General features: G+C 35.7%; 1 protein-coding gene across 16 annotated transcripts in view; it reads right to left on the minus strand.

Moving 5' to 3' along the window:
* Nucleotides 1–14,628, minus strand: part of LOC131798463 (uncharacterized) — a 51,546-nt gene that overhangs the window by 9,301 nt on the left and 27,617 nt on the right. For all 16 annotated transcript variants that reach the window (XR_010718688.1, XM_066171952.1, XM_066171953.1 and 13 more), the window contains 11 exons: nt 13,490–13,594; nt 13,185–13,286; nt 11,848–11,952; nt 10,714–10,806; nt 9,609–9,701; nt 8,048–8,140; nt 7,287–7,379; nt 6,283–6,384; nt 4,664–4,756; nt 3,597–3,686; nt 1,557–1,646 (listed from right to left, as the gene is read on the minus strand). Coding sequence is in view for 15 of the 16 variants with exons in the window: in XM_066171952.1 (XP_066028049.1) it covers nt 1,557–1,646; nt 3,597–3,686; nt 4,664–4,756; nt 6,283–6,384; nt 7,287–7,379; nt 8,048–8,140; nt 9,609–9,701; nt 10,714–10,806; nt 11,848–11,952; nt 13,185–13,286; nt 13,490–13,594 (1,059 nt within the window). In the remaining variant the exon portion in view is untranslated. The remainder of the gene's footprint in view (nt 1–1,556; nt 1,647–3,596; nt 3,687–4,663; nt 4,757–6,282; nt 6,385–7,286; nt 7,380–8,047; nt 8,141–9,608; nt 9,702–10,713; nt 10,807–11,847; nt 11,953–13,184; nt 13,287–13,489; nt 13,595–14,628) is intronic.

Consider the following 14,628-nt stretch of genomic DNA (forward strand, 5'->3'; position numbering starts at 1 on the left):
AATTATTTATTACCTGTCCGATTGGAGTACACTTTTTAGCACTGAAAACTAAGTAAACTAAGTAATACTCGATTCCGAAAAAAACCGACATTTTAATTTTTAAACGACAAAATTGGCTTCAGGGTTAACGAAAGTTCGATTCCCAAATTTTAAACTTTCAGTAGATTGCCACGAAATTTTGTGGTCGTTAAGTCTAGAAAACAACGAGGAAAGCGTGGTGAATCTTAAAAAACGTAGTCTCCTAAACGCATAACATTCGTATGTTTAGCGCACTCAAAGAAATTCAGCCCTCCTTTGAATAAAGCTTTGGTCTCAAAAGAATTTCTGGCCAGGTTTGCCTTGCTTTCTATGCAAGTTTCCTAGTGGCCCGCAAGCATACCATGTTATGACATCTTATGACTGGAGTGTCACTACAACGCTTCGAAAGAAATGACCAGAAAGAAATGGAAAGAGCTCGCTACCTCTTTCAACGTTTTGCTCAACAGCGAAAAAAACTTAAAACAGCCATAAATGTTTGACTTCCAAACTCTGACTTAACCCCTTATAAGATGTACAATTTAAGCTTCTAACGGACCCCTCCTCCTAGATTAACATCAGCTCCGTTCTCTTCTATAACTGTTATATATTTTCTACAATAACTCAAATGTTTTTGATATTATGATATTAATCTGTTACGCGGATCTAAAAAGTCAAGGAGTTCACAATTTTTGCACTTCTTAACAGATTTTGCCCTCTTTTAAGGAAAACTGTGGTGTCCAAATATTTTCTGACCAGGTTTGTCATGTTTTTTATTCGTGGCTTCTGTCCAAGCAAAGTTCTTGTCCAGTTGAACCGCGAGTTTTTCATTTCCGGTCCGGTTGGAGTACACTATTTAGCGATTAAAATGTTTGAATGAAAACTAAATACGCCAAGTAATACTCGATTCGGATAAAAACGGACATCTTACTTTTCAAACGACAAAAATTAGATTTGGAGTTTAATGATTGTTCAGTTCCCAATTTTTAAGCGTAATACGAATTATGGCTGGAAAAAAAAAACCTCAACTTAAAGTAGTTTTTTTAATGTTAAATGTAAGTGTTCATTTCCTAAAACTACTGTTCAATCAAGAAACTTCTTAAAAATTCCTCCTTCTTTAAAAAACTTTCAATACATCCCCACCCAATTTTCTGGTCGTAACGTCTAGTAAACAACGATTCCAGCATGGTAAATCTTATACGTCTCAGCCGTACGTCTCATAAACGCATGACATTCGTATGTTTTGCGCCCTTAAAGAAATTAGGTCCTTTCCTGAATAAAGCCTTGATCTCAAAATATATTCTGGCCTGGTTTGCCTTGCTTTCTATCCCAGTTTCCTGGTAGCCTGCAAGCACATCGTCTTACGACTAGGGTGGCACTACAACTTTACGACGGAAACAACAAGAAAGAAATACAAGGAGTTCCCAACTTCTTGCAACGTTTTGCTCAACAGCGAAAAACTTTGAACAGCCATAAAATATTTGACTTTCAAACTCTGACTTAACTCTTCATAACATGTACAATTTATGCTTCTAACGTACCCCTCCTCCTTGGGTGACATCAGCTCCGTTCTCTATGAACAACCTCACAATATCAGTGTGACCTTTCCTCACAGCTTCAGTAAGTAGATTCTGCGCCCAAAAGTAGAGAAGAAAAAACACAATGAGGAACGACTAACGTAACGATGTATGGTTAAATCTACTTTAGACACGATTGAACGATTGAAAAGTCTTGGAGCAGCTTTTCAACGGTAAATATCGCTTTAAAAGTCCTTCTCCTTTTACAAATTTCCAACACATCACCACGGAATTATCTAACAGTAAAGTGCAGTAAATAACGATTTAATCATGGTGAATCTGTCACACATATCTGAGAAAACCAAGGAATTCATAACTTCAGCACTTCTTAATATATTTAGCCCTTTTTTGAATAAAAGTGTGGTCTCCGAATATTTTCTGATCGGGTTTGTCTTGCTTTTTATCCATGGCTTCTGTCGATGCAAGGTACTCTTCCAGTTTAACCACAAATTATTTATTACCTGTCCGATTGGAGTACACTTTTTAGCGCTGAAAACTAAGTAAACTAAGTAATACTCGATTCCGAAAAAAACGGACATTTTAATTTTTAAACGAAAAAATTAGCTTCAGGGTTAACGATAGTTCGATTCCCAAATTTTAAACTTTCAGTAGATTGCCACGAAATTTTGTGGTCGTTAAGTCTAGAAAACAACGAGGAAAGTATGGTGAATCTCAAAAAATGTAGTCTCCTAAACGCATAACATTCGTATGTTTAGCGCACTCAAAGAAATTCAGCCCTCCTTTGAATAAAGCTTTGGTCTCAAAAGAATTTCTGGCCAGGTTTGCCTTGCTTTCTATGCAAGTTTCCTAGTGGCCCGCAAGCATACCATGTTATGACATCTTATGACTGGAGTGTCACTATAACGCTTCGAAAGAAATGACCAGAAAGAAATGGAAAGAGCTCGCTACCTCTTTCAACGTTTTGCTCAACAGCGAAAAAAACTTAAAACAGCCATAAATGTTTGACTTCCAAACTCTGACTTAACCCCTTATAAGATGTACAATTTAAGCTTCTAACAGACCCCTCCTCCTAGATTGACATCAGCTCCGTTCTCTTCTATAACTGTTATATATTTTCTACAATAACTCAAATGTTTTTGATATTATGATATTAATCTGTTACACGGATCTAAAAAGTCAAGGAGTTCACAATTTTTGCACTTCTTAACAGATTTTGCCCTCTTTTAAGGAAAACTGTGGTGTCCAAATATTTTCTGACCAGGTTTGTCATGTTTTTTATTCGTGGCTTCTGTCCAAGCAAAGTTCTTGTCCAGTTGAACCGCGAGTTTTTCATTTCCGGTCCGGTTGGAGTACACTATTTAGCGATTAAAATGTTTGAATGAAAACTAAATACGCCAAGTAATACTCGATTCGGATAAAAACGGACATCTTACTTTTCAAACGACAAAAATTAGATTTGGAGTTTAATGATTGTTCAGTTCCCAATTTTTAAGCGTAATACGAATTATGGCTGGAAAAAAAAAACCTCAACTTAAAGTAGTTTTTTTAATGTTAAATGTAAGTGTTCATTTCCTAAAACTACTGTTCAATCAAGAAACTTCTTAAAAATTCCTCCTTCTTTAAAAAACTTTCAATACATCCCCACCCAATTTTCTGGTCGTAACGTCTAGTAAACAACGATTCAAGCATGGTAAATCTTATACGTCTCAGCCGTACGTCTCATAAACGCATGACATTCGTATGTTTTGCGCCCTTAAAGAAATTAGGTCCTTTCCTGAATAAAGCCTTGATCTCAAAATATATTCTGGCCTGGTTTGCCTTGCTTTCTATCCCAGTTTCCTGGTAGCCCGCAAGAATAACGTCTTACGACTAGGGTGGCACTACAACTTTACGACGGAAACAACAAGAAAGACATACAAAGAGTTCCCAACTTCTTGCAACGTTTTACTCAACAGCGAAAAACTTTGAACAGCCATAAAATATTTGACTTTCAAACTCTGACTTAACTCTTCATAACATGTACAATTTATGCTTCTAACGTACCCCTCCTCCTTGGTTGACATCAGCTCCGTTCTCTATGAACAACCTCACAATATCAGTGTGACCTTTCCTCACAGCTTCAGTAAGTAGAATCTGCGCCCAAAAGTAGAGGAGAAAAAACACAATGAGGAACGACTAACATAACGATGTATGGTTAAATCTACTTTAGACACGATTGAACGATTGAAAAGACTTGGAGCAGCTTTTCAACGGTAAATATCGCTTTAAAAGTCCTTCTCCTTTTACAAATTTCCAACACATCACCACGGAATTATCTAACAGTAAAGTGCAGTAAATAACGATTTAATCATGGTGAATCTGTCACACACATCTGAAAAAACCAAGGAATTCAGAACTTCAGCACTTCTTAATATATTTAGCCCTTTTTTGAATAAAAGTGTGGTCTCCGAATATTTTCTGACCGGGTTTGTCTTGCTTTTTATCCATGGCTTCTGTCGATGCAAAGTACTATTCCAGTTTAACCACAAATTATTTATTACCAGTCCGATTGGAGTACACTTTTTAGCGCTGAAAACTAAGTAAACTAAGTAATACTCGATTCCGAAAAAAACGGACATTTTAATTTTTAAGCGACAAAACTAGCTCAAGGGTGAACGATAGTTCGATTCCCAAATTTTAAACTTTCAGTAGATTGCCACGAAATTTTGTGGTCGTTAAGTCTAGAAAACAACGAGGCAAGCATGGTGAATCTCAAAAAATGTAGTCTCCTAAACGCATAACATTCGTATGTTTTGCGCACTCAAAGAAATTCAGCCCTCCTTTGAATAAAGCTTTGGTCTCAAAAGAATTCCTGGCCAGGTTTGCCTTGCTTTCTATGCAAGTTTTCTAGTGGCCCGCAAGCATACCATGTTATGACATCTTATGACTGGAGTGTCACTATAACGCTTCGAAAGAAATGACCAGAAAGAAATGGAAAGAGCTCGCTACCTCTTTCAACGTTTTGCTCAACAGCGAAAAAAACTTTCGTTTGCACTTCTTAACAAATTCAGCCCCTTTTTGAATACAACTATGGTCTCCAAATATTTATGCAGTTTATGCTTCTAACCTACCCCTCCTCCTTTATTGACATCAGCTCCGTTTTCTATAAGCAACCTCACAATATCTGTGTGACCATTCTTTACAGCCACATCGAGTGAAGTGTCCTTCAAAATATAGGTGAGAAAAAACAATGAAAAATTACAGTAATACATAAAGTGCATTTTCTCTCATTTAATGACCAACTAATCGATTTATGGTTAAATTTGCTTTAGGGACGACTACACTATGCAAGTGTTTTTAAGTGTAAGGTCAGAATGAGTATTATCTTGTACAACAGTTCACCAAATCACATGAATTCATAGTAATGGTTTGTATGGGCACTAAGAATGAAGCAACAAAATGACCCCTCACCACAAACATGGCTACTATCTATGCAATGATGCCTCCCTGTTTTATTCACGAGTTTTAAACCTTTTAAGATGGTTTTCAGCTCGGGTCCAATGGAGATACGCTTTTTGGAACTTACAAATAAAAACTACATAAATTAAATAATACTCGTTTCGGAAATAATGGGCATCTAACTTTTCAGGCGACAAAATTAGCTTTGGAATCAACGATAATTTAATTCTCAAACGTGATAAGAATTGAAGCAGCTTTTCAGCGATAAATATCATTTGAAATATAAGTCTTCGTTTCCTAAAAGTATGGTTGAATAGAACAACTCGTTTCAAACTTCTTCTCCTTTTACAAATTTTCAACACTTCACACGCAATTATCTGGCCGTAAAGTCCAGTACACAAAGATTTCATCATGGTGAATCTCTTCCACACATCTAAAAAGTCATGCACAAGTTGTGCACAAATTTAACCCTTCTTGAATAAAACTATGTGATCTCCAAATATTTTCTGACCAGGTTTGTCTTGCTTTTTATCCATAGCTTCTGTCGATGCAAAGTTCTCGTCCAATTAAACCGGGAGTTTTTCATTTCCGGTCCGACTGGAGTACACTATTTGGCGCTTGCAATATTTAAATGAAAACTAAATAAAGTAATACTCGATTCCGGAAAAACTGATATTTTACTTTTCAAGCGAGAAAATTAGCTTTAAAGTTAACGATAGTTTGATTCCCAAATTTTAAATGTGCTACGAATTATGGCTGGAAAATGAAACCTCAACTCAAAGTAGTTTTTTTAATGCTAAATATAAGTGTTCATTTCCTAAAACCACTGTTCAATCAAGAAACTTCATAAAAACTCCTCCTCCTTTTAAAATCTTTCAATTCATCACCACGCAATTTTCTGGTCGTAAAGTCTAATAAGCAACGATCCAATCATGATGAATCTCATACGGGCGTCTCATGAACGCATGACATTCATATGTTTTACACCCCTAAAGAAATTTAGCCCTTTTTTGAATAAAACTTTGGTCTCAAAATATTATCTGGCCAGGTTTGCCTTGCTTTCTATCCAAGTTTAAAAGTAGGCCGCAAGCATATCATGCTATGACATCTTTTGACTGGGGTAGCACTATAACACTTCGAAAGAAATAACCAGAAAAAAATGGAAAGAGCTCGCTACTTCTTGCAACGTTTTGCTCAACAGCGAAAAAAAACTTTAAACAGCCATAAATATTTGACTTTCAAACTCGGACTTTACTCTTTATAACATGTACAATTTATGCTTCTAACGTACCCCTCCTTCTTGGTCGACATCAGCTCCGTTCTCTATGAGCAACCTTACAATATCAGTGTGACCATAACTTATAGCTGCAGTGAGTGGATTATGTTTAAGATTCTAGAAAAGAAAAAAAAAACAAAAAAAAACAAAAAAAAAAAAAAAAAGAACAGTCATATATAAAGTGCATTTTCTCTCATTTAATGACCAACCAAACGATTTACGGTTAAATCTGCTTTTGGGATGTCTATACTGCGCAAGTGGTTTTTAGTGTAAGTAAGAAGGAGCATTACTTTATTCACCAAATCATACGAGTTCATACTAATGGTTAGTAAGGGCACTAAGAATGAAGCAACACAATGACCCCCCTCACCATTGACATTACTTTTGTCTTTGCAAAGTTCCTGTCCAGTTTAGCAGCGAGTTTCAAACCCCCAAAAATATTGCTTTGTACAACATTTCAGCAAATCATGTGAATTCATCTTAATGGTTAGAAGGGGTACTATGAATGAAGCAACACAATGGCCCTCCTCATTACTGACATAGCTTCTGTTAATGCTAAGTTCCTTCGTGTTTCACTGCGAGTTTCAAACCTCCTCAGATGCTTTTCAGTTCCGCTCTCATAGAGATACTCTTTTTGGAGCTTAAAATGAGAGCTAAAAAAGCGATTAAACTACGGTGAATCTCTTGCGCGCGTCTCATATGCGCAAGACATTCATAAGTGTTGCGCTACAAAACATATTTATCCCTTCTTTGAATAAAACTATGGTCTCGAAATATTTCCCGGCCAGGTTTGCCTTGCTTTATATCCAAGTTTCCTAGTGGCTGGCAAGAATATTATCTTAAAACTGGGGTGGTTCTGTAACATTACGAAAGAAACAACGAGAAAGAAATAAAAAAGCTTCCAATTTCTTGAAACGTTTTGCTCAACAGCATAAAAAAATTTAACAGCTATAAAATATTTGACTATCAAACTCTGACCAAACTTTACATAACATAATTCATCTATACTATTAACGTACCAATCCTCCTTGGTTGACATTAGCTCCGTTCTTTATGAGCAACCTTACAATATCAGTGTGACCGTTCGCTACAGCTTCAGTGAGTGGAGTGTCCTTCAAAATATTGGAAAGAAAAAACACAATGAGAAAGTACAGTAATATATAAAGCACATTTTTCTCTTCTTTAACGACCGACCTGAGGATAAATAGTTAAATCTGCTTTTAAGACGGCTACACTGTGCACGACCTTTTTTTAGCGTAAGGTCAAAAGGAGTCACGAAGAATCGATCCCGCAGTTATGAACACTACTGAACTGGTAGTTGAAAAAAATTCAGGCCCGTACGGGATTTGAACCCGTGACCTCTGCGATACCGGTGCAGCTCTCAACCAACTGAGCTAAGAAGCCATCTGAGAGCTGGTCATTATGTTGGCCTGAAATTTTTACAGGCCTTATTTCAACCACTGGTTCAGTAGTGTTCATAACTGTGAGGATCGATTCTATATTCGTTTTATCAACCGCACTACACTCATATGATTTTCATATGTTTACAGCCATTATTCACCACTTCAAAAAGGAGTATTACCTTGTACAACAGTTCAACAAATCATATCAATTTCTTCTTATGGTTAAAATAAGCACTAAGAATAAAGCATTTCAATGACCCCCTTACCACTGACTTGACTTCTGTCTACGCAAGTTTCCTGTCCAGTTTCAAACCATTAAAAATATTAAATTGTACAACAACTTTGCATAACTTATACCATTTATACTATTGACGTACCAATCCTCCTTGGTTGACATCAGCTCCGTTCTGTATAAGCAACCTTACAATATCAGTGTGACCATTCCTTACAGCTGCAGTGAGTGGAGTGTCCTTAAAAATGTTGGAAAGAAAAAACATGATGAGAAAGTACAGTAATACATAAAGCGAATTTTCTCCTCTGTAATGACCAACTTAAAGATTTATGGTTGAATCTGCTTTAGAGACGATAACACTCTGCAGGTTTATTCAGCATAAGGTCAGACGGAATATTACCTTATACAACAATTCAACAAATCGTATGAATTTGTAATAATGGTTAGAAGGGGCTCAAAGAATGAAGTAACACGACGACCCCCGTCACCATCGACACCACTTCTTTCCAGCTTAGCCGAGCCCGCGAGTTATAAACCTTTAAAGATGGTTTTTCAGTCCCGGTTAGATGGAGATTTTTTTAAGGTTGCAAATTTAAATGACAAGTAATAAAATTATATTATACTTCATTAGGAAAACCTGATACTAATGATGGCTAGAAAATGAAAAGTGAACTTGAAGCAGCTTTTCAACGGTAAATATCATTTTAAATATAAGTCTTCGTTTCTCTAAAGTACTGTTGAATAGAAAAACTCGTTTTAAAATCCTTCTCCTTTTACAAACTTTCAACACATTATCACGCAATAATCTGGCTGTAAAGACCAGGAAACAACGAAATAATCAGGGTGAATCTGTTATACGCAACTTAAAAATTAAGGAACTCACAAGTTTTGCACTTCTTAACAAATTTAGCCCTTTTTTGAATAAAAATATGGTCTCCAAATATTTCTGACCAGGTTTGCCTTGCTTTTTATTCATGGCTTCGGTCGATGCAAAGTTCCTGATCAGTAAAACCGCGAGTTTTTCATTTCCGGTCCGATTGGAGTACACTATTTGGCGCTTAAATTATTTACATGAAAACTAAATAAACTAAGTAATACTCGATTTTGGAAAAAAGAGGACGCGAGAAAATTAGCTTTAGAGTTAACGATAGTTCGATTCCCAAATTTTAAACGTAATACGAATTATGGCTGGAAAATGAAACCTGATTTTACAGTAGTTTTAGTAATGCTAAATATAAGTGTTCGTTTCTTAGAAGTACTGCCAAGTAGAGAAATTTGTTAAAAAAAATCCTTCTCCTTTCAAAAACTTTCAATATATCGCGAGGCAATTTTTTGGTCGTTAAGTCTAGTAAACAGCGATTCAAGAATGATGAATCTCATACGTGCGTCTCATGAACGCGTGACATTCATATATTTTGCGCCCCTAAAGAAATTAAGCCCTTTCTTGAATAAAGCCATGGTCTCAAAATATTTTTTGGTCAGGTATCCTTTGCTTTCTACCCAAGTTCCCTAGTAGCCCGCAAGCATATCATCTCATGACTGGGGTGGCACAATAACGCTTCCACAGAAACAACCAGAAAGAAATGGAAAGAGCCCGCAACTTCTTGCAACGCCGTTTTGCTCAACAACAAAAGAACTTTGAACAGCCATGAGATATTTGACTTTCAAACTTTACATAACATATACCATTTATAATTCTAACGTACCAATCCTCCTTTGTTGACATCAGCTCCATTCTCTATAAGCAACCTTACAATAAAAACGTGACCGTTCATTGCAGCTTCAGTGAGTGGAGTGTCCTTCAAAATATTGGAAAGAAAAAATTCAATGAGAAAGTACAATAATACATAAAGCGCATTTTCTCTTCTGTATGGTTATATGGTTGAATCTGCTTTTGGGAAGACCACGCTGTGCAAGCTTTTTTTTAGTGTAAGGTCAGAAGGAGTATTACCTTGTACAACAGTTCATCAAATCATTTAAAGGAGCACTAAGAATGAAGCAACACAATGACTCCCCTCACCATAGACATGGTAACTGTCTATGCAAAGGTCTCTTTCTGCTTAAGTACGAGTTTCAAACCTTTAAAAATCGTTCTTAGTTCCGGTCCGATCGAGATACCTTTTTGGAGCTTAAAAATCTAAATGAAAACTATGTAAACTAAATAATACTCGTTTCGGAAATCATAGGCATCCAAATATCAGAGTAAAAAAATTAGCTTTGGAATCAACGATAATATAATTCCTAAAAGTGATGAGAATTATGGCTGGAAAATGAAAAGTGAACTTAAAAGTGGTTTTGCAAATCTAAATATAAGTGTTTATGTCCTAAAAGTATTGTTAAATAGAGGCATTTTTTAAAAAATCTGACTTCTGTCTATGCCCAGTTTAGCCACGATTTTAAAATTTTTATGAAGATGGTTTTTCAATTCTGGTCTCACTGAGATACACTTTATGGAGATTAAAATGAGAGCTAAAAAAGCGATTCAAGCGTAGTGAATCTGTTACGCGCGTCTCGTAAATGCAAGACATTCATAAACTTTCATCTTCTACATAAATTTAGCCCTTCCTTGAATATAGCTTTAGTCTCGGAATATTTTCTGGCCAGTCTGCCTTGCTCTATATTTAAGTTTCTTTGTAGCTTGCGAGAATATCATCTTATGACTAGGGTGACACTGTAACATTACGAAAGAAACAACGAGAAAGAAACAGAAATAGCTCTCAATTTCTCAAAATTTGAATAGCCATAAAATATCTGACTTTAAAACTTTGACTAAACACTACATAACATATACCATTTATACTTCTAACGTACCAATCCTCCTTTGTTGACATCAGCTCCGTTCTCTATGAGCAACCTTACAATATTAGTGTGACCGTTCTTAACAGCCTCAGTGAGAGGAAGGCCCTTTAAAATATTGAAAAGAAAAAACACAATAAAAAAGTACAGTAATACATAAAGCGCCTTTTCTCTTCTGTTATGACCAACTTAAGGATATATGGTATAATCCGCTTTTGGGAAGACGACACTGTGCAGGCGTTCTTCAAGCATAAGGTCAGAAGGAGTTTTACCTTTTACAACAGTTCAGAAAATCATATGAATTCATTTTAATGGTTAGAATGGGCACTAAGAATGAAGCTGTCCATGGAAAGATGCCTTCCTGTTTAACCCCGAGTTTCAGACCTTTTACGATGGTTTTCGGCTTGGGTCCGATAGAAATACACTTTTTGGAGCTTACAAATTTAAATGAAAACTAAATAAACTAAATAGTTCTCAATTTGGAAAAAATGGGCATCTAACTTTTCAAGTGACAAAAAAAGGTTAAGAGTTTGATTTCCAAACGTGATAGGACTCAGTAAGGCTGGAAAATAAAATTGTACTTGCTGATTTCAAGTAACGCTCTTCAACGTTTAAAGTATTCCTTGAGACAGAAAATATTATTTCTAGTTGATGATATTTCTTTAAAGTATAAAACATGGTCATTTAGCCTAGACCATAAAATTACAAATCATGAATATGCCTATGTTTTATTAGGGTGTTAGGGTTATTCACAAGAAGATTTCAATTAAAAGCAATCCGAATATTTCAAAACTTCAGGCCCAAAAGCGGAGAAGGAAACTTTAAGAGTATGTTTTAGAGTAATTACTGTTGTCATCTAATCTCTTTAAACTGAAAACAAGTGTCTGTTACCACAGAATATATCGGTCAACTTAGTTCTCTTTGTTTCAAACAAGCGCCAAATGGAAGGACTCTCAAGTGCTCTTTGAACTATTAATTTAAAAGAAATATAACAGATTCTGTGAGTCACTGTGGTCTAAAAGCATGATTTCCAGAATATATTACAGAATTTGACAAAACAGTAACCACACTGTTATCTGTCTTCAGAAATCTAAATTCAAAATTGTGACAAAAAACTATTTCATAAACACAGTTAAGCTTAAAACCTACCATGCTCCCACTTTGGTTGACATCAGCTCCTTTCTTTACAAGTAGATGAACAGTGTCAGTGTAATCATTCCTGGCTGCTCCAACTATTGAAATGTCACCAATCGACTGGATAGGGAAAAAAGAAAAGTAGATAAAAAGCTGAACCTTTAATGAATAAAATTAATAAAAATTCAAATTTACACCGGAACCAACTACACTTCACAGGTTCAGGAGCGAGGGTTGAGTTGGACATGGGTATTATTGTGTGGAAATCTAAAATCTAGAGGTTCTTGATTTTGGATCCAGTTCCCACCCATATTGTAAATTTGTCAATTGATAGCTTCGTATCAGTCTCTCCCCACACTAAAAAGGAAGCATGTGATCCAAAGTCAAATAAACATTCTCAAGAATATAACTATTACTGCACAGAAGTTGTAATATCATTTACGCAGACATACAAATCCTCTGTATTTCCCTACATTTTTTATTATATGATAATTTATTACGACCTTCTGAATGGGTATACTTCTTTCTCCACGACCAGTAAGTGGTATATATGAAATTTATGGTAACTGATGTTAAATATTCTTCTTCTTAGTGGTATCAAGTTGGTGGGAATAAGACCCCTTAGCAGAAATTTTTTCTACGGTTCTCGTTTCGCATAATACGACAAAATTCAGTCCTTCTCAAGAAAATTCACCTCCATGGTGGTTACAATGTTCCTTCTAACTATCACACTCTTAGCTTGTTCCAGGCATTTAGTTGGTACAACAGAGCAAAATAAAACGAAAGGCACGATGGTAGCAGTGGAGCAAAAATGATGAAGCATGTTTCGCTCAGGTTAGGCAAGTAGTTGACAAAACGGAGCAAAACAAATGCGATTGTTGAATAGAAGAATATGTTTCAAAATCCTTCTCCTTTTAAAAGTTATCAACACATCGCTAAGCAATTATCTGGCCGGAAAGTCTTGTAAACAACGATTATATAATAATAGTAAATCTGTTGCACGCATCTAAAAAACAAGGCATTCACAAGTTTTGCCCAAATTCAGCCCTTCTTTGAATAAAACTATGGTCTCCAAATATTTTCTGCCTTACTTTTGATCCATGGCTTTTGTCGGTGCAAAGTTCCCGTCCAATTTAACCGCGAGTTATTCATTTCCGGTTCGATCAAAGAGTACACTATTTGGCGCTTAAAATATTTAAATGAAAACTAAATAAGCTAAGCAACATTCGATTCGGAAAATAAGGGACATTTTACTTTTCAAGCGACAAAATAAGCTTTAGAGTTAACGAAAGTTAGATTCCCAAACGTAAGGAAACTTTAGATAACATCTACCATTTATACTTCTAACGTACCCATTCTCCTTTGTTGACATCAGCTCTGTTCTCTATGAGCAACCGAACAATATCAGGGTGACCGTTTCTTGCAGCTGCAGTGAGTGGAGAGTGCTCACAAAACTAAGAAAAAAAACACAATGAGAAATGTACAGTAATATATAAAGAACATATTCCCTTCTTTAATGATCGACGCAAGGATATATGGTTGAGACTACTACACTCTGCAGCTTTTTTTAAGCATAAGGTAAGAAGGAGTATTACATGAACAGCCATAAGATGTTCACTAAACCCTACATAACTAATACAATAAGCTATTAACGTACCCAATTTACAGTTTTGTTCTGGTCAATAGCCTCCTTTAAAACTAACCAAACAATATCTGTTTGGCCTTTCCTTGCTGCCAAAATGAGTTTAGTGACCTTTGAAATCTAGGAAAGAAGAAACACAATAACCAAGTACAGTAATATATAAAGTGCATATCATCTTCTTTTATGACTAACATAAGGATACAAGGTTGAATCTGCCTTTGAGACGACTACACTTTACAGGTTTTTTTTTAATATAATGTCAGAATGGGTATTACTTTGAGCAACAGTTCGCCACTGAAATCCCATGGATTCATACTTAACAATACTCAATTTGGAAATAAGTGGACATCTAATTCTTTAAGTTGACAGAAAAAGGTGTAGAGTTAACGATAGTTTGATTTCCAAACGTGATAGGACTCACTAAGGCTCGAAAATAAAATTTTACTAGCTGATTCCAAGTAACGCTCTGCAACGTTTGGACTATTCTTTGAGACAATAAATATTATATCTAGGAGTTGATATTTCCTAAATGCATCGTTCAACAGAAGATTTCGTTTGTAAATCTGGCTGTAACATCTAATAAACGATTCAAGCATGGTGAATACATGTGCGCATGTCCAATACACAAACATGTGTACGTTTTGCGCTTCTAAACAACGAATCTGGCACTTTTTTAAGTAAAGCTAAAAAAAAAGGGGCAACGTGAATGAAATAACAGGGTGACCCTCATGACATGGCTTCTGTCTCTGCCACATGATCCACAGTTCAGGATACTTACTAAGGATTCTTCCTTGGGGATAAGAAATATTACGCTAATTAATTATGATAAAAGCTGAAATAACTTTATACCTGAAAAACATGATCATTTAGCTTACACCATAAAATAACAAATCATGGATATGCCTAGATTTTATAAGGATGTTAGAGTTATTCACAAGAAGACTTCAAATAAAAGCAACCCAATATTTTAAAACTTCATACACAAAAGTGGAGAATGAGACTTAAAGAGTATGTTTGAGAGTAATTACTGTTGTTATCTAACCCGTTTTAACTGAAAACAAATGTCTGTTACCACAGAATAAATCAGTCAACTTAGTTCTCTTTGTTTCAAACAGGCGCCAAATGGAAGGACTCTCGAGTGCTCTTTGAAATAT

This window comes from Pocillopora verrucosa, chromosome 9 (genome assembly GCF_036669915.1).
Source record: "Pocillopora verrucosa isolate sample1 chromosome 9, ASM3666991v2, whole genome shotgun sequence".
Classification (NCBI taxonomy): domain Eukaryota; kingdom Metazoa; phylum Cnidaria; class Anthozoa; order Scleractinia; family Pocilloporidae; genus Pocillopora; species Pocillopora verrucosa.